This window comes from Rhopilema esculentum, chromosome 3 (genome assembly GCF_057945365.1).
Source record: "Rhopilema esculentum isolate cy_ngs chromosome 3, ASM5794536v1, whole genome shotgun sequence".
Classification (NCBI taxonomy): Eukaryota; Metazoa; Cnidaria; class Scyphozoa; order Rhizostomeae; family Rhizostomatidae; genus Rhopilema; species Rhopilema esculentum.
Genome location: NC_142817.1, coordinates 3980614 through 4006834, shown reverse-complemented (window position 1 = coordinate 4006834; position 26221 = coordinate 3980614). Strand labels below are relative to the sequence as shown.

The window sequence follows — 26221 nt, the reverse complement described above, 5'->3', positions numbered from 1 at the left end:
CGTCAATTATCAAACGCATGAAAGCCTGAATACTCACCAAGTTGTTTTTTAAGTGAATCCAAAATAAGCTTATCAAGAAGCGTGTCATACTTCTTGTCAAGAGCTTTTGTGATTTCTTGATCTGTGCCAGCCCCTTCGTACGAGAAGACAACTTCAGCAACATTCGATAGCTCCTCGTATCGCCTCTGGTTAATCTGCCGGATGCGTAACTCTGCAAGTTCTTCTTGAGGCTGTTAAAGATTTGAAATGCATCAGTTACAAAAAAAATACCAGTTAATGAAAACAGTAGAGAGTATTTTTTCTTGAGATGTAAACTGTTTCATGGACTCACAAATTACATCAAACAGTCCCTGAATATTACTATTTACAAGTGTGGACGGGCGATGAGTGCAACTACTGATTATGGAAAACTTATGAAGCAGACAATGCCTACCAAAAATCATGGGACACTGACGTCAGTTTCCAAGGTCAAAATCAATCATCCCCCTCTCCCCCACGGAACAATGTTGGTTTACTATGAAACGGATTAGGATTTTAGGAAGCACTTCCTTTTGCGCTTCTTTTATGATATTTCTCTAAATTATCAATATTGTCTTAGGGGGAAGGGGGCATAAGAAGTAATTTTTTTTCGGATAAGGAATGAAAGATATAAAATGCAATGCAAATTGCTGGGTGTTCCAAGTACTTTTGACAGGCATCGGAGAGTGGACGTAGGCTGATCTTGCCTACTAGTGTTAAAAACTCATATGTAAAACTAAATCACAGTAAATCATAGTCTTCATCCATCGTAAATCTTATTAGAAATCTCTGTTATCAATAATAACTTGTTCATAAGTTTCGTTTTAGTAGGCATCATTTAAAGTAACTCAGTCATCTTTTTAACGCCTTCTATGAGCTATAACCTTAATAGCAAAAAGAATTAAGCGATTTTGTTATCAATCATGGTCTGTGAAATCCCAATTGCTGACTGAAAAATGCGAAGGAAGAGTTGCTTTTGGCTGTTGCAATGTCCTGTCCAATTCAGTTGCCATTTTTTCCCAGGGCACCAGAGCCTAAAAAAGTCGAGCGAGTCCAACAGTCCGAAGAGGAGGGTCAACCAATGAAAGTCACCCCCCCCCCTTACAGCATTCTACTGATCTACCCCATTTCTTAACAGAGGCTCTGGTACCCAGGATACAGCAAAACCAGAGCTACTGTTTTGTTCTTGAAAGGTATCTATTGTCTAGAGGCTACTACTACATGTTTTCACAGCGGAAATCAAATTGTGGAAATGATTTATTGGCGAATGTTTGGGTGTGTCAGCTATTGGAAGGTGTCCATTAATAGAGTTTTCACTGAACTCAAGGTACCTTTTCTTGGACTTTCTCTAGCATTGCCTCACTCTCTTTGTCTTGCACCTGCTGTAAGTCAGCCATCAGTGACACTATGACGTCATCAACATCAATGTTTTCAACTTCCGCTTCTTTTCCTTGTTTTTTAGCTAATGCCAGTTGTCTAATAGCCATCTTTACTGAAGCAGCCATTTCTAAAATAGCTCCGTGCTCTTCTTGATCAGCTGTCAACAAAAAAGCATAATCATCAACATTCTCTGACGTAATCTTCAAACTTTCTTCTATTAAACATAGATAATGAAAATATAATAAAGAAAGCCATTAGAGTGGAACTTCCTTTGAGTTGCTGATAGATCTCAACTCCAGGTCACAACCCACACCCCCCCCCCTCCCCTGAACGATTCAATCTAGGAAAAACGTAGAAATAAGAACTAGTATCTTGACAGATCCAGTTAACACTAAATTCCCAAAAACTTTAAACAGATTGATGAACATTCAACTTCATAAATTGACAATTATGCTTCGAGTAAAAAAGTCTATAAATTTAGACTACCAATACACTTGAAGATAGATTTACTAAACGTCGTCAGAAACTTACAACTGTCCTCAAAATCCAGTTCCTCTCTTTTATCCTTTAGTTGAGCTATTCTCTTGTGTCTATCGTCTTCAGACATCGACTTCGCTTCATCTCTCAAGTCCTCCATGTCTGGATCTTTTAAAAGGTCAACGAAGAAATCTCTTTCCTGGGCATGCCTCTTTTCGAGTTCTCTCATTACACTGTCTTGCCACCCAAGGATATCATCTAGCATTGGTAAATAAATCATTAGGATTGACACTCGAAAAAGATTCCATCTTTTTAGTGCTATGTTGTAATGTTGCATCATATAATTATAATTCACCAGTTAATTTGATTAATATGAATCACAAAATCGACAGAGAAGGGAAAAGGGACTAGTTTGTCTTAAATAAAAAAGTAAAAAGCGTCTTGATAAAACAATAAGGTATTTTTGTTAGAAAATAATACAGTAAAAACCCGCTTATAAGAACCTGGATTTCAAGAACCTGTTAAGCTAAAATTTCAAATTTAGGCCTCCTCCACATATGAATCTTTTCAGGCTAAAATTTAAAGTTAGGTTCTTAACAGTGGAGCTGCTGTAAAGGTTTCTAGATAGAAACTGTTGAAATGACTTGGCAAAACAAGTCAAAAGAAGCCGAATTACTGTGTCTTTGTTTTCAGCATTCAAATAAATCCTCTTGATATTCAGCATTTTCAAAGTACAAAATTTCAATTTTCATTTATTCAAAGTTTTCCACATATACACCTTGTCTTTAAATGACACTGCAGAGATTTTGTTCGAGTATATATTTCTGGACCGTCTTTAGGTATAATATTAGTGCATGATGTAAAAATTATGATTTTGCTACATAAATATAAGAACATATTTTAAGAACCTTAATAACCTAAATTCACTTTAAAAGCACCATTAATATAAGAACCTGTTCAGGCTAACTGAAACAACCAGGTTCTTATACGCGGGTTTTAACTGTATATTAGAAGACGTTTTATATAATTCTGGTCTCGAACAGAGATTTTTTTCTCAAATTATGAAATATTTTCCCGCTTTTAGAGCATCAAAAGGTTTTCCATAAAGGCGTTTTAAAAAGCAACAGGGTCATAGTGATGATTATATTCAGAAGCATTAAGCAAGGAGCCGAAAAAAATACAACACTGAAACGGATCTCTAAAAGACAGAACAAGAAACAAGAACAAGAAAATATAAAGAACAAGAAACACACACGTCACAAAAACAAAGGAAGCTTTCATAACAAAATTTCTGATGCTTGCAAACGTCTTAATTTGACAAAGTTATTTTCTAAATTGTAGTAAAAATGAAAAGGAAAACACGACGAAAAACCAATGATTACCTTTATCGGGTTCTGGTTCCTCCTCTATCTTCCCTTTCTTCTTTCTAGCATTCCTACGCGCTTCCAGCCTCTCCCGAGCAAGCTGTTCTTGCCTCTCTCTGTCTTTTTTAAGCCTATAAGAATCAGTTGATATCAGAAATTATGCTATAAGTAAATGATGCACATAAGTGTAAGACTGGCTTTAAATTAGAATTATTCACTTAGGACAAAACATTACCAATTTAAAAAAATGTTTTCAGAACTATTTTTTACCAAGCGTCAAAATGCAACAAAGATACAATAATGTGTATTACTAGTGACCAAGATATATTCTTGACAACGATATAAGGTTACAAACTTTGCAGAGACAAAGACTTAACCTTAATTGATCTGCTATACAAAATATCCTTACAATTTGGCAAAGTCATCACTAAACCGATAATAAAAGCATATCAAACATGAAAATGTGAATAATTTTTGGCGGTACAGAACTTGAAAATTGTCTTGAAAAAAGCAAATATTTTACAACATATTGGCTAAAAGCTTTTTCGTCTGACACTGCTCAGAGCATAAAACATCAGAATGAGGATCAGAAAGAACACGATGGAAAATATATACCCAGTGGTGGATCGAAATAGGCCAATCAGAAAGACGCAAGCACAAGACTGGTATAGTAGACCAATCAGTGCCGCGTGCCTAAAGAAAAATGACCACTGGAGTCCAAGAGAGAAAACGAACTCCTTCTGTCTACACAATGGTGGCTTCTTCGTTTGTATGTAGATCGATTCCAAAACTGCTAGATGGAAAGACGACCGGGCTCGGCCAATTATCCGAAACATGTCTTCATTATAGAGTTTTGCACAATCTGGGTTGCCTAAAAGATGCTGACCAATGGCAGAATCACTTGTTTTAACAGTATTTCTAGACCTACAAGATCGAAGAGGCTGTTCTCTTTGAGGGGCAGTTTTGTTTCTTATGTTAGAAGGAACATGCTGTTTTATCCTATCCCCCAATCTTTCGGTTGTGAGTCCTACGTAGCCAGAATCACACTGGCACGTAAATTCAAAAATAAGGGAACTTTTTTGGTTGGTAGGAGCGTAATCCTTTTGAATGGATGGAAGGGCTCTCCTAGTGCTGTAAACAATACGAGGATTGACAGGAAAGAAACATTTAGTTATGGCTTGCCTAATTTGTCTCTCGAATCGCAAGAAAGTGGTACCAATCCATGGTAGTTTCAAATAAACTGGGCACTTTTGTGGACCAAAGTTCTGAACAGCCGAAAAACTTGCGATCTTCTCTTTAGTATAAGATAAAATGACGTCTTCTGGATAGCTGTTGTCCAGAAAGATGGATTGGTAAAACCTTTTAGCCAATATGTTGTAAAATGTTTGCTTTTTTCAAAGCCATTTCCAAGCATGAAAATCTACTGTGCGCTAAACAGGTCAACGGTTACTTTGTGTGTGGGGCTTTAGAAAAATTCACGATTGGTGGTCACCTGAATTTGCTTTGCGGTAAGTTTCATGTAGCTTGAAATGCTTAAGGTCAAAGGAAGCTGATGATCAAAGCAACTGAAAGCAATAACATACTGTTCTTCCTTCGTAGCTTGATTTCTTTCGGCTAGGCCAAGAACAAGAGCAGCGCTTTCAAAGTTGCCTTCTCGCTCCGCTCTCCTTTTTTCAAGTTTTAACCTCATAAGCTCTGCCTGTCTCTCTCTTTCACTTTGAAATCTTCCTTCGCCTTCCTACAGTAACGCAAAGAATTGTCAATATAATACGATTTGTGGAGTGTTTCAGAACAATGTTAAAAAAAATTAAAAAAAAAACAGGTTTTTTAGCATATTTTCAATTTCTCATTCTCATTCACTCCACCTAAAACACTGTTTATTGTTAGGGCGAATTCCATGCTAATCACACGAAATAATATACTTCCAGACATTCTACGTTGTTCTGTAGTGAATCAAAATTGTTTCTAGGTGGATAAAGGGATGGCTAAATCAAATCCTGAAAATTGAAGTTATTGTTCCACGACTTTGGCAGTTATTGTCGTTACTGAAATATCCTTTACGCTCAAATTTAAATAAACCCTTAATATTTTGATTGTTTATCATTCAACCTTATGTTGATGGATCTCATTCGATTCCTGGCTTTTTAAATGGTGACGCGACGCTAGCTCTCGCTAGATGACGCACTGCGCCGTGACTGGTACTGCATCAGACCAGCTTTAGGGTAGTTTTAAACAAATATTCAATAATGCTAAGAGGCCGCTATCAATAATAAGGATGAAGAGTCATAAACAGCAAACAGTAAAGACGTTTATATAAATTGTAATTTAGTAGAACAAGAAGGAAAACATTTCAAACATTCGAGCGGACAGATAGTTGCAATTTCTGTTTTTTATTGTAAAGAGAATTTGTTTAACAAAACCAGACAAGAAAACTTGTAAAAAAAAGAAGGAATTGTCTTTAAATAATCTAAGAAAAAAAAGACTGAAAGCAAAAAAAAATTAGATAATGAAAATTTGAAAGGAAAACAAACTACCTGGAGTTTCCGTAGCAGAGCTTCTTTTTCTTGCTCGTATCGCAACTGTAGATCTTTCAGTATATTGCCAGTTGTTTTTGCTTCATCGTCATCCATTAAAATTTCTTCATCTTCATCAACCTCTTCGCCATCTTGAATTCGCTTCTTTCTAGCCTTTAGCCTCTCTTGCAATTTGTCAAGATATCGTTGACGGTTCTCTCCCATGAGTGACTAAAAGTAATTTTATAAAGATAGTGTCATGTGCAATAGCAAGTAGGCCGTGTTGATGTAGGAATAAAGAGCATATTAAAGAATAAAAGAATAATGAAACATATAGAAAGATACTAACAAAACAAAACACAAGCGATATTAGCAAGTTTGGTAGGTAAAAACTTAAGCAACGGTTAATATAAAACAAAAGTGCGACAATATATCTATAAAATAAAAGATTTCGACTGGCCACTGCTTGGGTTTTTGAGCCCTGGATCTCATGAAGTGCCAAGAGATGTTTACTTTCAACAGCTCGATTCTCGGAGAAATGTTGTCAATTAATGCTTAAAATAGCTACGTATGCAAGTTTTATCTGCATTTCCATATTATGTAAAATGAAAGGCTTCTAACAGATGGCTCATTGGCAAACATGCATGAATTTTAACAAGTTCGCAACTCTTCTCAACATAGCAAAATAACCTTTGATTAGAAGAAGCGCAGTAATTTCCAATGTTCATTCTGCTATTCAAATAAGTCTTTACATTCTTCTCCTTTCTCATCCCCGAGTTGCGACATTTCGTGGTCATTTTAAACAATAAAGGTTGAAGCATGGGTAGAAATCAATTCTCCTCTGCTTCAATGATGATTGTTTTAATTATATCCTCTATTAATAGCGTAACAAGTGGATCACTTAACAATATAACGATTAAGAAAAGTACATGGTTTATTTCAAAAATGTTGTTTGAAAACGGTTCAACCGCAGCTAAAACGATGACTTTACTTCTAATGTATTTACCTGGAGCAAATCAGAGTCTTTCATCATATCACCAAGAAGTGCAGCGGCCTCATCATATTTTCCTTCTTTCCTAAGCCTCCTTTCCATCAACTTCAGCTTGGTCAGCCTCGCTTGCCTTTCTTGCTCCGACAGTTTAGCCCATTCAGCGTCACTAAGCTGCTTCTTCAATGCCTCCAAAAGCAACTGATCGCGTAGTGCATCATATTTATCATTCAGCGCTTTTATAACTTCTTCCTCTTCATTTGACACTTCCCTTATTCCGAAAATCACAGCTGCAATGTTGTCAAACCACTCTTCTTCTTGTGCTCTTACTTCTCTACCAGACATTCGTATTATATCTGATTTGTCCTAAAACCAAGAAACATTCACTTCAGTGAAAAATTTCGTCTAGAAGCAACGATACTAACGTGAATATGAGGATAAAAGACTATCAAAATATCTTAAGCATTTAGAAGACCTTGTTTACTTGCTGCCCTATTGTATGGAACAATGTCTTTTTAAGGGCAGAGGCCTGGGAAAATCTATAACAGAAATCAAAGGAAGATTTGGTTGGAAATCAATTAATAAGCATTAAGAAGACCTTTTAGGTTTGACGGACAAGAAATAAGAAGCAAGATGGTGTTTATTACCAATAAGTTGGGTTTTCACTGCAAATGTAGCAAGTTTACGTGGATAAGAAAAATTTGCCTTTCTGGGCAGTAATGAGGATTTACAAACGATAGGTATTAAAATGTCTTATGTTTTAAGGGCAAGATAAAGGTCTACTGACTTATTCAAGTTCACGGGTAAACTGCTTAAGACCAGTGAAATATTTGACAGTAATTGACAAAGCTACCATCATTAGGTCTAAGCCAGTTAACTTTTCAGATATAGTCTTAATTCAATACATACATATCTTTCGGTTTTTTAAAGTGTTTGAGCGTGCGCTGAAAATTCTACCCCTGGTCGGAATTTTACGTACGCTGATAAATTCTAGATTATGAAACCAAGCTTTGAGCGGTAAGAATAGTAATGTCTTATTTGATAAAGTTCCTGGCTATCTGGGAACTTTTAGGCTCTTTAATCGTGTAAGTAATGGCTTTTGATAAAATTATGTCACAAAACCAAGAACAGTAACTCTTAAAAATCATTCCTTTTGTAGCAAAAATCTGATACTAGAAAAATTATAACTTACAAAGCAAAATGATACCTTGCCTCGTAAGTATTCGTGGAAATCTTGAAAACATGAGTTCAAATAGTTCTAAACGTAATGACTTAGAGACAGACTGAACATAGACAATGGCAATCATGAATAGCGATATACGGTCATTGAGAAATGCATTGCACTTCGAAATGAAAAAGCCAAAGCCTACCTTATCTAAGAAGTTAACAAGGTTTCTGCATTCACTATCTTGATACTTTTGCAATTCTGCCAACAGACTTGTCGCGATGCTCAAATCATCAAAGTTCATTGACATCAGCCTTGCCTCTTCCTTTTTGCTTTCAAAAACAATAGCAGTTGCCTCATGCAAAAGAGCACGGTGCTGTTCCAATGAGCCTAATTTGTCCTCGCTGTTTCGTTCTCGCCAGCCTTGCCATTGTGTCTTCAGAACAAGAGACTGGTTGGCTCTGCCATCTTCAAAACAAAGGCAGGGCGCTTTAAATAACTGTTTCTAACGCATTAGACTAGATATTTTGAGCATACATTTATGACCTATTGCATCCGTAACATGGTACTTTGGAATTGCCATATGAGCCAAGAGTACCTCTAGCCCATCCAACTTATAGGTGAAAAGCTATCCCACTGAACAGAGAATAGTAATCAACCGTAATAATTTTGAAGGCCTCCAAATTCATGATTAACAAAAACCTGAAAACAGTAGCCTAAAGTTCCCAGTTCTACTAAGTCAACTAAAGCTTCCTGTTCCATTGCATCAAATATTACGTCACCTAGGGGCTGGATGCAGCAAGCTTTCTCCAGGAATAGATAAAACGAACTACCAAGTTCAGAATAATTTACCTGTGCCAAGTTTCTTTGCATTTACACGGTGCTTTGTATCTCGACTCTGCAAAATGCCGATGAGCACCTCCCGCTCGATCATTAAACGCTTCTCCATGTTTTGAATGAACTCAAGCTCAACATCAACTTTTCCGGTGATCTTCTTAACACGTGACACAACCGGAACAAACAACTTGCTCTCTGCTCTTACCCTGTGACCCTTACGGAGCATTAGGCGATTTTTAGCCAGGCGCTCGTTCCGCTTCTTGTCTTTTTCAATGCTGAAACAAAATAATATAAAGTCATTGATGTCTAAAGGTTGTAAGTTTAAAAATAGCTGAATACGTAGATTTCAATGAAAAGGGTACATGAGCACATCCAGAATAAAGGGTACACAACCAGAATAAAAATGTTTTTAAGCAAGTTTCAATTATTCTAAAGCTTGAACATGAGCGAAATTTCACCTACAACACCACCAGTCTACAACGTAAGTGATTTAGTCTTCACTTCTTATCAAAAATGGATATAAATAACAAATTTAATTTCTCAACATTTGCTATATCTTTTAATGCAGTTCTGTTGTTAAAAACATCCAAACTTCACAGCAAGTATCAAGGCTATGTTGCTGCAGTGGTTGAAATTTGTAAATTTCTGAGCATTGGTGATTTTTATCTTGTCGAAGAACAGCATCCTGGAAGTTTCTGAACTAGGGCTTATTTCGATCTATTAAAAATTGTTTTCAGTTTCAAGAATAAGCATGACAAACCTCCCGACAACTACACTCCGGTGTAGCAAGCCTGGTAACCTTTTCTAAGGAGGATAGCAGGTAAACCGTAAAGGGGATGATAGGGGACTGCAAAAATTGTTTGAAACTTAGGGAATGGATCAAATTTGCAATGTTTGGCGCGCTCGGCGAAAATAGGTAAATCGGGGACAATCATTAGAAACTTTTTCGCAGGGGACGGTTTTCACGGGGCTTGTTACACAGTGATGTATATCTGGTTCAGATAAACTGCGCGCCTACAACTTGATTGAGTATAATCGCCAAGTCATAACAGTTCATCTATTGTCCAGAAATGACATCTGCTTATGAATTCCCAAGCCTTAATTCCTTTCAGGGATTCAAGTAGAAAGATCAGGTCTTAAAACAATAGAACCATTTTGATCAAGTGCTTTTTGAACACAGACTGATACATACATTTCGTGTGTATGATGATGCAGTCGCTCTGCTAGCCCTACACTCAATGCAGCGCTCTCAAAACTCATTTCATTTAATCCACGTATGTGCATCATTAACAGCAACGCAAGAAGGTTCTCTCTCTCTGCAGGAGTCATCGTCTTTAGGCCTCCGATCCCTTGTAATCTATTTGCAAGGTGTTCTCGTTCTGAAATCAATCGCTCATTCAACGTAATCAAATGCTGATCAGTTGTCAACTTGGTTTTTTCGGTGAACTCAAGTTTTTTCAAAAACTCCTGCTCAATTTCTTCATAGCTCAGTCCTAGAAAAGAAAATAAGTAAATGTAAACTTGTACGTTCAGGAAGCAAAAGATGCCACCACATTGCATGCCTTTTTCCATCTCTCAAGAAACGAAGGTACACAGGACGGAACTGTAAGGTTACTTAGTTTCGAAATTTCTTTAGCTAGCTCTGATGCAACGAAAGAAACAGCTGCACAGGCTGTACAAAACTGAGGGTTACCTTCCAGAATTCTGCACTTTTCATAACGATTGACTGCGTTACATAGGTAAAAGGATTGGAAATTTTTAGCCAACTTCATTAGGTTGTGCATCACTTTTTAATATCAATTAACTTCAATTATAATGATTCAGACTTATGAAGATCTTTGCTAGTTCAGGATTTTCAAAACTGAACTTAGTTGTTTCTTATAAATCAATAAAAATGGCTTTGGAAGGAAAGATTCGAGTTAACTGAAGCTTCTCGTCTGACACTCTTCAATGTTTAAAACTTGATTGAGATAGGCAAGCAGCACAGATTGGACAACCTCAACAGTCATGTGATCGCGTTTCTGATTGGCCTATTTCGATATATTCGACCACAACTGGGTATATATGCTTCCTAGGGTAGAGTTTTTTACCTATGTTCTGACGTCTTTAACTCTGAAAAGTGTCAGGCGAAAAGCTTTAATGTACTCAACTGTTTGCTTTTTTATAAATAAATGAATCAAAATCGACAAATAAATTCTGCACTAGGAGAAATTTACTTCTCAAAAAAACCTACCACTCTCTTTAATCTTCTCTGACATTTTCTGCTCCCTCAGTTCCATCTCTGCATGACTTTCATCCATGATATACAAAAGACTAAAACCAGTTTCATGTTTTGCACCTGGAAATCTTTTAGTTAGTTCCAGTTTCCCTTCCTTTCTCAGTCTTTCTTCTTCGACCTTCAGATGTGATAGTCTTTCATTCTGCTCTTTGCTGGACAATGCTGCCCACATGCCCTCTCCAACCTGAATTTTCAGCATTTTCAAAAGCAAATGCTCTCTTATTGAATCGTATCTAGGGCAGAATTGATATAATTGTTTTACACAAGTCTCCATAATAGAACTAAGTTTCATTATATGGACTTAGGGGAGCAATTCCCATGCAAAACAAGACAAAGAATATAGATATGGGGTTTCTCTGGACTCAAACACTAGGTATCTCATAAAATAAAAAAAATGATACTAACACTGACTATAAAACTAGCTTAAACAAGGAGTTTATGCCAAGGAGACCCTTTGCTGAAGAAACACTAGCTAAAGGCCAAAAACAAGTTTTGCAGCTATTTGTCTAAACACTGCAAATATAGGTAGCTCAAAGCTAAAACTTGAACTCTTGTTCTTCAAATCCAGTTATAGCAGCTACTTACATTACCATCTCCTGCAGAGAGGCGTGTAGCAAGGTTCCTTAAGAATTGAAATCAGATCCTTTTTATGATGCATAATACCTGAATTTCCCAAAGTTCTTTTAAGGAGGGTCATATTTTGGAAAATATGTCCCTCCTCATTCTATGTCATAAGGAGGGTCATATTTTGGAGATCAAAAGTTGCAAAAAATTCCAGTTTCAAAAAACCTGCTCAGAAAATAGGCTAAACTATGTACAGTCTTACCCTAAATGTTGCTGAAGATGTGTAGTTAGAGCCATAAATTCTAAGTTACTTCAGTTTTCAAAAAATCAACTAATAGCACAAATTTTAGGTTGACCCTTTCATCTATGTGTGAATCTGAACTAAACGCTGGACGATGCACAAAAAATAGAGGAAGGGCATCAATTTCAGGTAACCTGGCTATAGTTGAAATTGAAATATCCTACTTCACTACAATCCTTACTGGTAATTCAAAACTTCTTAAGAATTGAAAAGTTATTTGCATTGAATAATAGCTTTATGTTGTTAAACAAAGAGCAATGTGAAAGTAACATGAAAGTAAAAAATACTCTCAGTTGAGGCAAAAAACAGTTGAAGATAGCCTTTTCAGTAAAGATAATACTGCTATCACTAAGGGTCCTGTTAAAATAAAAGTTTATAAAGTAAAAGGTTCAAAATTATATCTTATCCTTTTATACTTACTTGTTTTTCATTGCATCTAGCAGGTCAGTGGCATTTACTCTTTCTATTGGCCGTTCCCAAGCATTACCTTGGAAGTCATCGTCTTCCTCAAGAAGTGCCTGAAAACTAATTTCGTCAAGCCTATCAATCAAGTGATCTGCTTTATTCTTCAATTTTTCCACTCGTGCTTTCTTATCCTTTTCCTTTTGCACAACAGCAGCTTCATCCTCCTACAAACAATCAAGTCTAAAAAATTTAGAAATTAACACATGGGGTTAAACTACTATTAGAGTTGTCAAATAACATATTACAGAGAGGTCTTTGGCTATTCAAGCTATGTTCTTAATAATATTTTAGCAACATCTTTATTAGAATTTTATATTTAGTTTTATTTTAAGGAAATTAAAATGATAAGCAGAAACTGTTTGTGCTGAGTTGTCTTTACCATCCTGCTCTCATGTGCGTAATTGATCATATGCAATCAGCTAAAGCAACTGACTTTTTTTTACTAATTTATTTAAACTGAAGGTCATTCTTTTTTAAAAGCAGCAATAAAATTTTTCTGCACAGACCTGCCAGGCAACTAAGCTTTGGTGAAGGTTATAATCCCTTTCTTTCTGATTTTCTCGAACTTGAATGCTATAATGAGTATACTCTCTCTCCTCAGATGGCTCAAATTCTGGAATGTTACAAAGAAACATTCTGATCTCATCAAATGCTACGTCATCTTCTGGCCTGTACCGTGAGCTTAGAAAGCTGTTCCAGAGTTTGAGTGAGAACCTTTTGTCGTGAACTGTTTTGCACAAAAATAGTGCAGATTGTAGTGAAATTCTGCCATCTTTGTCTAAGTCCAGGGCTTTGAAATCCCATAAAACCTTTGCTTCGAGCGAACGACGACGCTCCAATTCTTGCAGCAATGCTGCAAATTCACCCCTTGTGCACTTCCCATTTTCATTTCCACAAACTGTTTTGAAAGCTGCTGATATTTGCACTAAATCGAGTGCCTCAAAGAAAGTGCTTTCATCAAATAATTGGACTTCTTCGACAGTAAGGTGGCCCTTAAAGTCTGTATCAATTATATCAAATAATAAATCAAAATCCTGAACAACCATCCTGTCGATCCAAAGCTGGGCCTAGCCGAATCGGTTTGACCTTTTTATCGTAATATACATATTTTACATTTGCAAGTTAGAATTACTATTCTATATAATAGAATCCGTTTTCACAAGCACCAAATTTCTTGAAATCGAGAACAACGCTGGGTATTTTTTCTTTACGTGGGTTGCTCCTCCATGACTTTTTCGATGCCGCAAATATCGTTGTCAAAACAAATGAAATCCTTTGTCGACGATCATTTTCTATCAGCCTCGCTTCGGTGAAATTGCGATTCAATCAAAACTCAATCAAGGCTCACTCTGCTACAATTTTATAACCCCGGGGTGGGGGTGGGGGGATGGGTACTCCAATTAAGGCCTGACAGGGGGTCCAGTAAGTTTGAGGGTCTTACCAAATTTTCGATAGTAACTTAACTGCTCAGTTTAGCTTGCGATTTGTTATAGATAATGAACAAGATTTATCTTTCCCCAAACAACAAATTTGTCAAAAAAGGACCAGGAGAGTACAAAGAAATGGATGCTAGCAAGGAAATATTTTCGGTTTTTGTCAAAAAGTACTACCATTTGAGGGTAATTTTCTAAAATTTTAGCGTTGGCCCTCTTTGACCCTGACCGGACCCCCCTGTCAGGCAATAATGGGAGTACTCCCCCGGGTTTATAGCATATCCAAAACAATTGCTAAGCTCAGACTCTACCAGAGATTTTGCCTAAGATTTCCCGAATTTTCAGCAAAGGAAAGACTTAGCTTAGCGATAATACAACCTTTGCCTGAAGCTTCTGACATCTGACTTGTTTCCTCTTAAAAACAAGTTTTCCGTTTTGAAAGAGAACTGACCTCGGTTTCACCCCACGTTTAATAATTGGTTAAGAAGGAACATAGATTCAAAGTAAAAACTTTTAAGATGATCGAGGATCAACAGAAGCTTAAGTATTCTTATACAGTAAAGTTGTAATGAATAAGCAGGGAAGCTCAAATGTGGAGTTCAAATGCCAGAAGCTATTATTTGGAAGACATAAAAGCAGTTTTCAAAATTGCCACTGCTTAGACTGAAAGGGCATTTGCAAGTTTTGCAACGATGCTCACTCAAACAGCGAGCTAGGAAATATTGAAAGTCATTTGACTAGGAAACAATAATTGTGTTTTCCCACAATTGCATACCTCTTATCCTATGTTAAAGTTATGCTTCGGTCGAATGGAAGTGATGCGGATCTGGACTAAGATCTTACAGCCTCCTTGTTAAACTTTTATGGCTACATCCCAGGTAAAGCAGGAGGGCTAAAGCCTCTCTAAAGCCTCTTCTGAAGCCAAAATTGGTTGAACAACTTCGATAGCTTTGCTACTCTGTCGGAATTTTGGGGCAAAGTATTGTATCTAGCCCCTTTCCAGAAATCAAACTCCCACTGCGCGCCTGTAATCTAAACATAGTAAATCTAAACATAGAGGTAGAAATATTTCTATCTCTATGAATCTAAATTACTTTTGGTGCAGCAAAAAACGGTTTTTAAAAATTTGTCATTTTAAAACATGCTTAAGCTTATCGTCTGTCTCTTTTCATCAGAGTGTAAAACATCAGAATAATGATGGAAAACAACAAGCTACGAAATACAAATACCAATTTTTTGATACAAATAGGTCAATCAGCACTGCGAGTTTGTTATGGCTATTAAGGTTGACCAGATCACTGCCACTTGCCGAAAGAAAAAACACTAGAAATGGAGTCAAATGAACTTCTTTTGCATCCACAATACTAGAAAACACTAGAAATGGCGGTTTTTTCATTGTATGTACATGGGTTCTAAAACAGTTAGATGAAATGACGACCTGACTCTGCCTATGAATCAAAATAGCGTGAATTCCAAATTCCAATTAAATATACCCTTATTACATTTACAATGTCATAAATACACAAAGTAGCGCTTCAAAGTTATGCATAGAATGTATATGTTTTATGAAATCCTTGGGTAAATTTTATTCTGGAATGTTTAAAGCTTACACAAGAAATTTCTAAACGGTTCCAAATGGTACTTTTTTCTTAGGGATCCCGTTTTTTTACGGCTAGTAGTTCCATTTGGAACGGTTCCGACGGGTCCCGTGTAAACGGAAGGCCTAACCGTGCTCATTTTAGTACGGTTTCAAGTGGAACCGGTCTCGTGTTAACGCTGCCTAAAAGTGAGGAAGCTAAGTAAAGCTCTTTAGAAATGCATCTAAGCACGTAGATTCTTCGACTCTAACTGCATAATATTAACATGCCCAAAAGTGTGTGTTTTTCAACACAGGCCGTTCATTTTGATTTTTCATTCTTCATATCTCAAACCCTGTTTGTGACGTCAGAGGGCACATCTAGCTTGGCTTTTAGACCTTGAACGTGATTTTGATAAACTACCATCAGCATAAATGTCACAAAGGAAATATGATTCTCAACTGTGTTCATGATAGAAATGGACTGCTTTATCTTTGCCACCTGAACAAATTTTGACCCTCTTGAATTTTGAAAACCCTCGTTTGAATTAATAAAGCAAATAACAAGACCAGAACATTTGGAAGAAATTTTTATAATTGCATTGGTTATGCCAAATATATTTTTATTCAGGACTAAGCATAATCTTGTTTGAGGGAAAGCCTCTCCCTAAAATATTTTTTTAATAACGCCCTATTTTTAAAGAAACGCTTTAAAGATATTTGGATTATCTTTGGGATCTTTAGGAAAGTAATTAAGAGACGGATACCTCTGTGATCACTTTTGAAAAATTAACTTATTCTTTGTGCCATTGATAATGTTATGCTTTATTAATGCAAACTCAAAAAAGATCATTATGTGAAAAATGAGAAAAAATTGACGTCGAGGTGTTTTTTAGTAAGAAAGTTAGACTGCAACGCGACGAGAATGAACAACAACAAACACACATAAATCAGTAATGGCTGATATTTCGCCCCGGTAAACAGGGCCTCATCAGAGCAAAATTCGAGGTGTTTTTCTACTGACGAATGGTCAAATGTTCATCTCATCCATTCTCTATGTGAAAATTTATTGTAACATTGAATGGGTTTCTAGGATATATGGATATAAAATCCTTGTTAGTGAACAGATCCCCATTTGGTATTCTTTGGCCTCCAAATATTGAATGAAAAGACACTGGGTAACACTTGTCTTGTTGTCGAAGTGACACAGTAAACAAAGAATTTTTAAATTGAATTGGATGAAACTCTCTATTTTCGCTTGCATTTGCTTCAGAATTCTATCCAGTAGAAACTGAGAGAAACATCACGTGATTTGCTTTTATACTTTGCGCATTCGCAATCATCGTGAAGCAGTAAAGTAAGATGGCGTAGCCTTCACAAGTCAAACCGCTGTACGTAGGCCTGGCGTTTTCTCAAGAATATGTACTCGGAGGGAGAAAGAGTCACATTCATTCAACCACCGGAGGCTCCAGTATTCGAGCCAAATGAAGAAGAATTTAAAGATCCTTTGGCATTTATCGCAAAGATTCGTCCTTTTGCCGAAAAAATCGGAATATGCAAAATTAGACCACCACCGGTCAGCTGAGTGTTTCAATCTATTCATCCGGTCGTTTTTCGAGAAGTACTTTGCAGATTTTGTTAGATATGAATAAAGTACAAAGTTTGTTCCTTGCATTTTAGGAATGGCAGCCACCATTCTGTGTTGATGTAGAGAAATTCAAGTTCACCCCACGAATTCAGCGATTAAATGAGTTAGAGGTAACCAAAAATTCCCTTTGCCTTCATGGCTGTATGAACAATGCCCTGGCTTCGATGTCACAGCTTCTGGTCATGTGGCTGGTTTTTGTCTGCCTTTTATACCCATATTTCATGGATAAATAATAATTTCAAGACGAATAACAATAAGAATGGCTTGGCCCTAGTTTTTTACGGCAGTAAAGACTACATACGTTGCGAAAACTGAAAGCAAAGTAAGGTAGCTTTTTTGAAGGAAAGATCACTTCCATTGTGACGATCAGCGGATAAGATATAGGGTGGAGAGAAGCCGTTGGCATTGTTTTTACTATAGCTGTAAGATTTTCGATTTGTTTTCTTAAAAGCTTTCATTTTTTAAAGATGGGATAAACGACAAAGGTTCAGAATACAAGTTTTCGATCCTGGTATAATCAAGACATTACGTAAGAGAAAAACGTGCTATATATCGACGCCAGGGCTTTGTTGTTTGGGCAACTTTCGTGTCTCGTCGCGTTTCACACACGGAAGAATCGTGTTCTTCTTTCGATCGTTGTAGAATAAACTGTTAAAATAGAATGATATTTGCAATAAAAGGGTTAACAAATTTAAGAAATATTTCAAGGCAAATGATTGTGTTGCGATAAGAAACTCATTCCACCTATTTTGAAGTCATCTGCAATGACATGTCTGGAAATTTGCCAGAGAAATAAAATCAACTCACAACATTTGGTTGAAAATATCAGTTGTTACTAATAGGTCGATTCAGTTCTTTGGAAATGTGTTGATGTTTGAAGGATTCTGTGTTGAAATAGCCTATTTATTGATTAAAATGCAGTCACAGCACAACTGAAGTATAAAAAATGCTATGTGCATGTTTACAGCCAGTAGTAGTGCAAAAGTTGGCACATTAGCAAATAAATTTCATGAAAATATGATTTATGTTAAGGTCTAGTAGCAGGCCTAAGTTTTTCAAGTTTGAAAATAACAGGCTGTTATCAGCATGCAAAAGCTAATTTAAAGTAGTTTGACTCACTATTTCCCCTCTAAATTGACTTTATTAATGAACAAAAATCTAATTTATGAGTTGTTTACACTAAAGGAGATGTTTTCCTTCACTTTCTTTACTTAACTCTAAATTTCTAACACTGCAGTATATGTTGTTAGGGAACTGTAAGCCCTTCTTCTAGATAAGAAAGCTATACCAGAAATGGCTTGAGTAAATTTAGAAACTAAACCCTTTCCAATTTATCAAAAGTAAAGTTGAGATTTGAGCGACCCATGAGTATAAATGATAAAAAGGTGTCTGTTTCGGACTTTTACTTAATGACATTTTCTGATAAGGGTTCACAACTGTTGAATTGTTGTAGAGTAAAATATTTCTTTAGCCAGTCCTGTGAGGGAAAAAATAGGCAATCTCTGTTTCCGAGACTCCTTAAGAATTGTTAATATTGAAATTTTAGACCAGCGTTTAAGGCTCTTGTGCAACAGGTTTGCATTGTGACTATAATTCCAAATTCGACCTAATATTGTACTGCATAAAAATACAAAACACAGGCAACCATTTTATGCATGTGGGTTGTACAAGGACCTTTAATAAAATTTACTATGAAATGTTCTGGTTATAAGAATACTATGATCAAATTATCACATGTTGCTATTTTCAGAATCAATTTAGCCACATTTTAGAAAACAGTGTGGATAGTTTAGTGACTTCCAGTTATTGTTTATCCTATTGTATTTTTAGGTAAAGACCCGGGTAAAACTAAATTTTTTAGATTCAATTGCAAAGTTCTGGGAACTTCAGGTAAGTCTTTTTTAATTCACTTTTCAAGTCTGTACAAATGTAAAAATCATGGGCTTAGTTGATATCTTATGAATAAATTTCTGGGTTGTTTTTATTTTGTAAATAAGTTAAAAGCTACTAATAAGTAATCCTGTATTATGATGGGAACAAATAACATTTTTCACCTTTTTTTATTATTGCTTTTAAAGTAGTAAATCTTCATTTTTTAATATCTTTAATATCTTTTTTTAAATTAGGTAAGTATTGGTGATTTTTTTAATAAAGCTTGTAGAAGCTTGTGTACCATTGAAGCTTATGACAATTTAAATGCAAGACGTTCTTGTAGCAGACAATTTAAATGCAAGACCATGAATTTTTGTTATCACAATATCTGTTTGTGTTAGAATATATTATTAAGTTGGCTTTTTGCTATGTTTTATATCATAAAATCAATAGACTTCACAATAAGCTTCAGAAGCTGGACATTCCCAGTCAACCACTCAATTTGAGTGATTTCCTGGGTTAATTTATACACAACCATCCCTGATCTGTTTTTCCTCAATTGGTGTTGTTTTCCTATACAGTGAGCCTTTCTATTGTGTATGAATAAGATATAAGAATTTCTTTTGACTTGAATGATATTGTAATCTGTTTAGAAATGAGTCTGTCCAGTCTCTTTTGAATCCAAATGACAGTTTTCATCTATTATCATTTAAATATCATGGTCAGGAAAGAACATAAAGCTTATAATGTTAAGTTTGTACAGCTGATGTTTCCTCGGGGCCTACACAGCAAATAGCTGTTATTCTTTCATCAGGTGTATCCTAAATCAACTAACTACTAGGTGGCTAATTTATTAATCACTTTCTCAGGCAAATATAAAATTGCATTATTAAACAAATTCATCAGAAATACATTTAAGTAGATGCAATTTGTCTCATTCTGCCTTCGAAGCTGCCATGATTATTTTAGTGGTTGACATATGGTATATATGTAATCAATCTGCAAATTGAAGCTGGAGATAAAAGTTGTTTTTCTTTGTTTTCTCGTCAGTAGGTTTGTGTTTTACACTCGAGATACACAAATTATTCTTATTGTGTTTCTGTTTGTATTTGACACGCCTCACAATATCATTAAAGGTTAAAAAAACATTTGAATCTCAGCTACATTAACTGTTTCTATGAATCACTAAAAATTTGGTATTATTTTGATTATAACTTATTAGCAAATAAGAAAGTAATCAATTAATGTTTTTTCATATATATATAGAAAGAATAATCAGTCTGGTAATATTACCATGCCTAATTGTCCCGAGGCATACTTTTATATCACATACACAGTTCCATGTTTTGACTTGCTGTTCTTTTTCTCTTCTGTTTTTTTACTATTTCTTGTTTATTTTCTCGAAAGTAATTTTTTGTTTCTTAAAAGTAATTATCTTGATGGCATTTCCAGGGACATTTTAACTCGGTTTCCATATGCCTCCCTTTTATCATTCAGTTTTTATTTTTTCTTGAACTGTTCCCATTACTCCCCACAACTCCATTTCAGTCAAAACAATAAATGTGGGTGTCTCCATTACACCATTTTTATCTGTTCAGCATATTAATGTAACTCAACATCTAAAAGATTCATTCGAATTTGTCCTCATTTGAAGACAAAGTAATTGCAACAGGGCCTAAAAACCTGTATGCTGTTTGTTAAATTATTATGATTTCAAGAAACTTCTTCTGATTTCGGTAAAAATTATTTGGTACTACATACACCCCTTCAAACTCATATATGGCATTTAAAAGGCTATCAGTTCTTCACAAAATCATAAGGTCTCCAGTTTACAGATTGCAGGTCTAAACTTTTCAAGGCGTGCGATTACCAGCATGCCAACAAATTTCATATATCCAATATTGAGTAATAAAGATTAGGTAATGTTCTCCTCTATTTTCATTTTACAGCTCAAATCATCATGCCCTCCTCTATTTTCTTTAGGAGTAAGCTCATTGAATCTATTAGGTGCAATATATTATATAAACTTTTTATTAAATAATGTTAAATACTTTCAGTTTTGTACCGTCATTTCAAACAAATTTCTACTTTTTTTTATAAATCCTTGTTAGCCAAGGAGCTTGAGTGCTACGGAGTACTGATATAATATCATAACTTTGGCTAGATGTAACTGCACATGAAACAGTCACACAAAGTAAAAAGACACGAATTCACCAAAACATTTTTCCATCCTCTATTATGTTGTATCAACATATATTGCATCAACACAGTATTGATCAACTACCTATGCTAGCACTTGTCATGTAGCAAAATTATTTTCAATTCAGCTGCTTGTTTTTTGCCATAGTCTGATTTTAAGGTCATCTTTCATGTCATAATTACAGCGGGTTGTTCCCAAATAACATTCAAGTCAAAGATCTGTAACATGTACTGCAAACATGTTAAATGAAGTTGATTTTTTGGCCAATAAAAAACTGGATATGGTTCTATTGAAGATTTTTCATGCGAACTTGACATATCTATTAAAAGGAAAAAAAATTTTATTTAGCTAGTTTGTTGACAAAGTTACATTTTTTCAAAGTAAGGTAATCCTCAAACTTTTAAGTTATAGGCTGTAATTGCTAATGTTCTAAAGATTCTTCCACTTATATTTTTGCATTAGAAATCATAATTATTTTATGTTGGAATAGTGTAAGGTAACAGGTTTTTATGTTTTCAATTGTAAGATGAGTTTTTATCATGCTGTTATTTTTCAATTTACATTTTCATTGTAGGGCTCAGCTTTAAAGATCCCAAATGTAGATAAGAAACCTCTTGATTTGTATCTCCTCCACAAGGTTAGTATCTGCTTTTAAATGTTTTCAAATTCTTTGCCTTCATAGTTTTGCCTTCACTAGTTTGACTGCACTATAAATATTGCATCTACCTTGTGTCTTTGCCCTTTTATTCCCTGAAATTAGGAGCCTGTTCTATGTTTGTAGTGTACCTTTCCCAATAGCATTTTAGGCAGGCTATTGTTATCAGCAATTCCTCTTACTTTTTTTACACAGTGGAATCCTGCTTTGAGTGGGATTTGGTAATATCAAGGCTCATTATGCAGAAAGTGTTCCAAGGGATGAGATTTTTGTCCCTATTGCAAGACGTTTGTAGTAAATGGAGCTCTTCATAGCAGGGTTTCACTGTATTTTGTGGTATGAAGTAAGAACAAAACATTATAGGGAATATGAATGTTATCCATTAGGCAAGTCTTGAAATGCATTTTTGAAGCAGGCTGCTTGTAAAGTCAACAAAAGCTATCAGTTTGCCACTACTATATTGTTGACCTATGCTTATTTTCATTATGTAATACAATCAACATGTCTTCTGAAACTTCATACCTAATAAGATACACAGAATTTGATGAAATAACATTTTGATGAGCGATCAAATAATATATTTTTTTGGTTTTAGTTGTTCACTATAATGCCAGTCTAACTTTGTGATCTTTTAAATAGTTAATAAGTATTTGTATCAGAGCTGTATCAGAACACTTACATAGTTATATAGGCAAAAGAAATCACATAAAAATTTTGTAATAAAGGTTATTGTTGTCATTAATGCTGTTTCCATCAGTTTCGTTCCTAGTTTTATCATTTCCTTTGTTATAAATGAGTGTTTGATAATGTAAGGAACTTTCAGCTAACAAAGTGGGTATTTTTTAGGTGGTTCAGGAAGAGGGTGGATTTGAAGATGTCACAAGACAGCGTAAATGGAGCAAAGTTGCTCAGAAGGTAGACCTTATGTAATTATTAAGCCAAGTAAATTTAAAGGATTTAGTCATCCAATTTGTCTATACTAAGTTGCTCCATTGTTTGCATTGCCCTTTACAGATGTTTGCAAGCATAGATCTCTGGAGATTCCTGTTCTTTGCTATGTCAAAAATTTTACTTCCATTATTTGTATTGGTTGTTTTGTTTATTTGATTTGCTATCTGTTTTAAGAGATGCCGGTCTATGTCTTCCTTTATTTATTTACACATTTAGTAACTCTCTTTTTTTCAAAATATGTTTCTGAACATTTGGCTCATAACAGGCTTTTAGATGCATGAAGAAAGTTTCATTGATGATGATCAGGATCACTTTCTTGTTGAGCTCTTTTTGAGGTTGAAATTGTTATCACAGAACATTGTTGGTATAGACAGCAGGTGCTATAGAGAACTGCTGGTGCCATTAAATATCACAGAGAAAGCATGTTAATTGTTTGCTTCTTTGTTTGATCAAATATTGTTAACATTATAAAAGGCAACACATGGTTACACCACACATGATAGATAGCAAAACTCAAATAAAAGAACGAACCAACAAACAGCAACAGAAATTGCAAGTTCAGTGAAACAAAATTAATGATGCCACATGAATCCAAAACCAACAAATAGCAACAGAAATTGCAAGTTCAGTGAAACAAGATTGATGATGCCACATGAATCCAAAGTTTGGCATAATAATTATATCATACTCAGCAAACCAAATCCTGATGACTGCCATTATCTAAGTTACTCAGTGATTAGCAGGCAGTTGCAAACTTGGTCATCAAGCTGTTGCCTAGAATTAAAGCACGAAAGTTTTAACTGATATCATTTTAGGCTTTTACAAGATTTGGAAATGAAAATGGGTTCTTTAAGTTGCTTATATATATTTCTAATGTTGGTTTTTGAGTGATTTTAAAATGTTTGAGGCCTTGTAAATGCAATGGAGTGAAAAGTATTCTTTAGAAAGGTATTCATCACAGGCATCTTGATAATAGTCATCCAGGTGCGGATCTAGACCGGGTTGACAGGTTTCAATAGCCGGACAGATTTCTAGAAATTATTTATTTTATATATGTTTTAGTAAATATAGAGAGAAGAATGTTTATCAATATGATTATTATTATCACCTCTTTGGAGTAAGCCCCCACCCTAGAACTACAAATTTGCCCCCTTCGAATAAGCCACCCTCGAATAAGCCCCCACTGCTGCTACCGCAAATTCTCAATTTGGACCCCTCAATTTGAAGATTTTACCATCTGAGGTTGCTTATGACGTTTCATTGAATCCTCACAACAAATTCATACTTTTGGTAATGATTAATTAAATGCTCATATAGAAATTTCTACTAAAATAAACGAGGTCTTTTAATAATGTCTTCTTATTGTCTACAATAATTTTATAAGCCCTCCCCCCTCTAATAAGCCCCCATCCAAAAATATCAAAAATAAAGGGAGGCTAATTCGAGGATTTACGGTATTTGCCATTTACCAACAAACTAGCATCTTGATTGCATAAACAATGTGACTTTTTGTGAAGCAATCAAGTTATTGACAGTGCTCTTTGTGTCCCAGCGCTCGCTGTCAATGAAGCCAATCAAGCGTCGCCAATATTATCTTTTGAAATTCGAAGAGTTATCAAGGTTGCGTAGTAAATCCTTGAAAGAAGAAAATCCTAACCCGGTAACCCATTCATTCAAAACTATTTTTAGCCTTCAAACCGGTCAAAAACCGCTCAAGATTGCAAAATACGAAGATACGAAACTCCAACAGGTTCTAAAAGTTTCACCGGGTTCTGACCGGCTTGCGCGTTGTAGATCTGAATTGTGCAATGGAATCGAATGGTCTCCCTTTGAATTTTAGCGAAACCGATAGAGTATGAGAAAAAGAAAGATGAATTTTTTTAAAAATTAAAAAAATAGTAAATGAAGCAACAGATGCTAAAATCGAAGTAAGGTTGTTAAAGACTAAAAGAGACCCACAAGGGCAAAGAGCCAGAGAAACAGAAATGTATGAACAGAAAACAATTTTTTTTGTTGCCCTAAGTTTTGCGGCTCTGGTACCCAGGGTAAGTTCAGAGAGGCTTCTTATTCTGGATGGGGCTAATTTTTTCATCATTAATCACTATATTAAATAAATTTTCGAAAAGTTACCATTAACCATCTACCTAAATCATGCGTAATATTTTCCGACAAAATTTCGTATTTTGTGAATAGATGCAGCTTACTCTGAACTCTGGATTTCAACAAGGGGGACTGAGCTCCCAGAGCCCCTTCATAATCATAACACCCCTGAAATCCCTTTGTTGGCAATGCAAAATCTGCTATACAAAATTTGCTGATTGATATATGATGGTCGCAACTGACATTCTTTTTATAGCGAAGAGACGATGGTAGGTATTTTCGGGGAGTGAGAGACCTAAGGATGTACTGGATTATCCCATGGGCAAAATATGGTTCCTAATAACCCGGTCACAAATTTATCTGGATCCGCGCCTGGTCATCTGTCAACAATGTCCAATCTTCAGTTACCAGTTTTACAATAAATCTGCGTCAGTCATCATCAGTCCACATCAGTAATAGATCATTTTAACTTTTCTTTAAATCATTTGACATATAGGTGTGTTATGTTTTTACCACATGTTTCTACAGTGTAAAATTGTCAATGAGCTGTTGGACTGTTTCTAAGATATAGGCTTTCCAGACTGTTACAAACTGTAAGGAAATAAAGTAGAAAAAGCTTGTAAGAACTATGTTGATCCTCTCTGAGTTGAGTTCAATCCCCCAACCTTTAATTAATTTCTGAAACAATGTTCTGTATCCTTTGAGAAGAGATTTCTTTCTTTCCAACCCTTTAGCTTTCTACGTTTGTAGAAAAGGGTGACAGAGTCAACAAAGTTACCAGTGAAAGCCTTAGTCAGAATAAAAGAACTTTGAGTAGCATGATGGCAAATATTAATTGATTTATTTTCATAAACTTATCTGTAGATGGGATTCAAACAGACAGATGGAAGGGGATACCCAATGCTTCGAAGCCACTACGAGAAAATCTTGTTCCCATTTGATGTGTTTCGGTCTGGAGCGATGACTGGCGACTCTTTGGTAAGTTCATGAAAATAAAGTGAGTTGAATAGTAAAAAGAATTCAAATTTTGACCTAGCTTATGCAATGTATAACTAGAAAATGTAATTTTCCACAGAAGAGTGACAGCTAAGAGAAATAAAGATTTTCCAAAAGTATTCTGTCCCTTGATTTGTCATCAAGGATAGAATTTATGGGCTAAGAGAGTTGATTGTGTATCGAAAGAAAGAGCCTTGTTTCACTATGCCCATTTTCCAATCATTAAAAAGGGTGTGAAGAAGTTTTTTTATATTCATATTCCATGAGACAGTTATGGTAAGAAAGTAATTAAGTAATATCTTTGATTTTGTTTATTTTGATTTAGTTTCACATTATTGCGGTATTATTAACCATACTTTTTTGATAATTTCGATATTTTTTTTGTTTTGGCTTAAATTTCTCTATCTAACGTTTCAAGGACCCACCGATAAATATTGTTT

At 35.4% G+C, this 26221-nt stretch overlaps 2 protein-coding genes across 5 annotated transcripts in view; one reads left to right on the top strand and one right to left on the bottom strand.

Annotated features, from left to right (window-relative positions):
* LOC135692467 (uncharacterized) overlaps positions 1–13632 on the bottom strand; it is a 33921-nt gene extending 20289 nt beyond the window's left edge. The window contains exons 1-13 of the mRNA XM_065210593.2: positions 12857–13632; positions 12306–12514; positions 10976–11253; positions 9935–10235; positions 8758–9017; positions 8111–8373; positions 6759–7106; positions 5774–5983; positions 4823–4977; positions 3258–3370; positions 1930–2133; positions 1350–1555; positions 38–230 (exon numbers count right to left, since the gene is read on the bottom strand). Of these exons, the coding sequence (XP_065066665.2) occupies positions 38–230; positions 1350–1555; positions 1930–2133; positions 3258–3370; positions 4823–4977; positions 5774–5983; positions 6759–7106; positions 8111–8373; positions 8758–9017; positions 9935–10235; positions 10976–11253; positions 12306–12514; positions 12857–13396 (3280 nt within the window). The 5' untranslated portion in view covers positions 13397–13632. The remainder of the gene's footprint in view (positions 1–37; positions 231–1349; positions 1556–1929; positions 2134–3257; positions 3371–4822; positions 4978–5773; positions 5984–6758; positions 7107–8110; positions 8374–8757; positions 9018–9934; positions 10236–10975; positions 11254–12305; positions 12515–12856) is intronic.
* Positions 13633–16686: 3054 nt separating this feature from the next.
* LOC135692536 (lysine-specific demethylase 5A) overlaps positions 16687–26221 on the top strand; it is a 35321-nt gene continuing 25786 nt past the window's right edge. For all 4 annotated transcript variants that reach the window (XM_065210696.2, XM_065210694.2, XM_065210695.2 and 1 more), the window contains exons 1-6: positions 16687–16935; positions 17040–17117; positions 18838–18897; positions 21654–21716; positions 22581–22649; positions 25650–25763. In XM_065210696.2, coding sequence (XP_065066768.2) covers positions 16780–16935; positions 17040–17117; positions 18838–18897; positions 21654–21716; positions 22581–22649; positions 25650–25763 — 540 coding nt within the window. In that variant the 5' untranslated portion in view covers positions 16687–16779. The remainder of the gene's footprint in view (positions 16936–17039; positions 17118–18837; positions 18898–21653; positions 21717–22580; positions 22650–25649; positions 25764–26221) is intronic.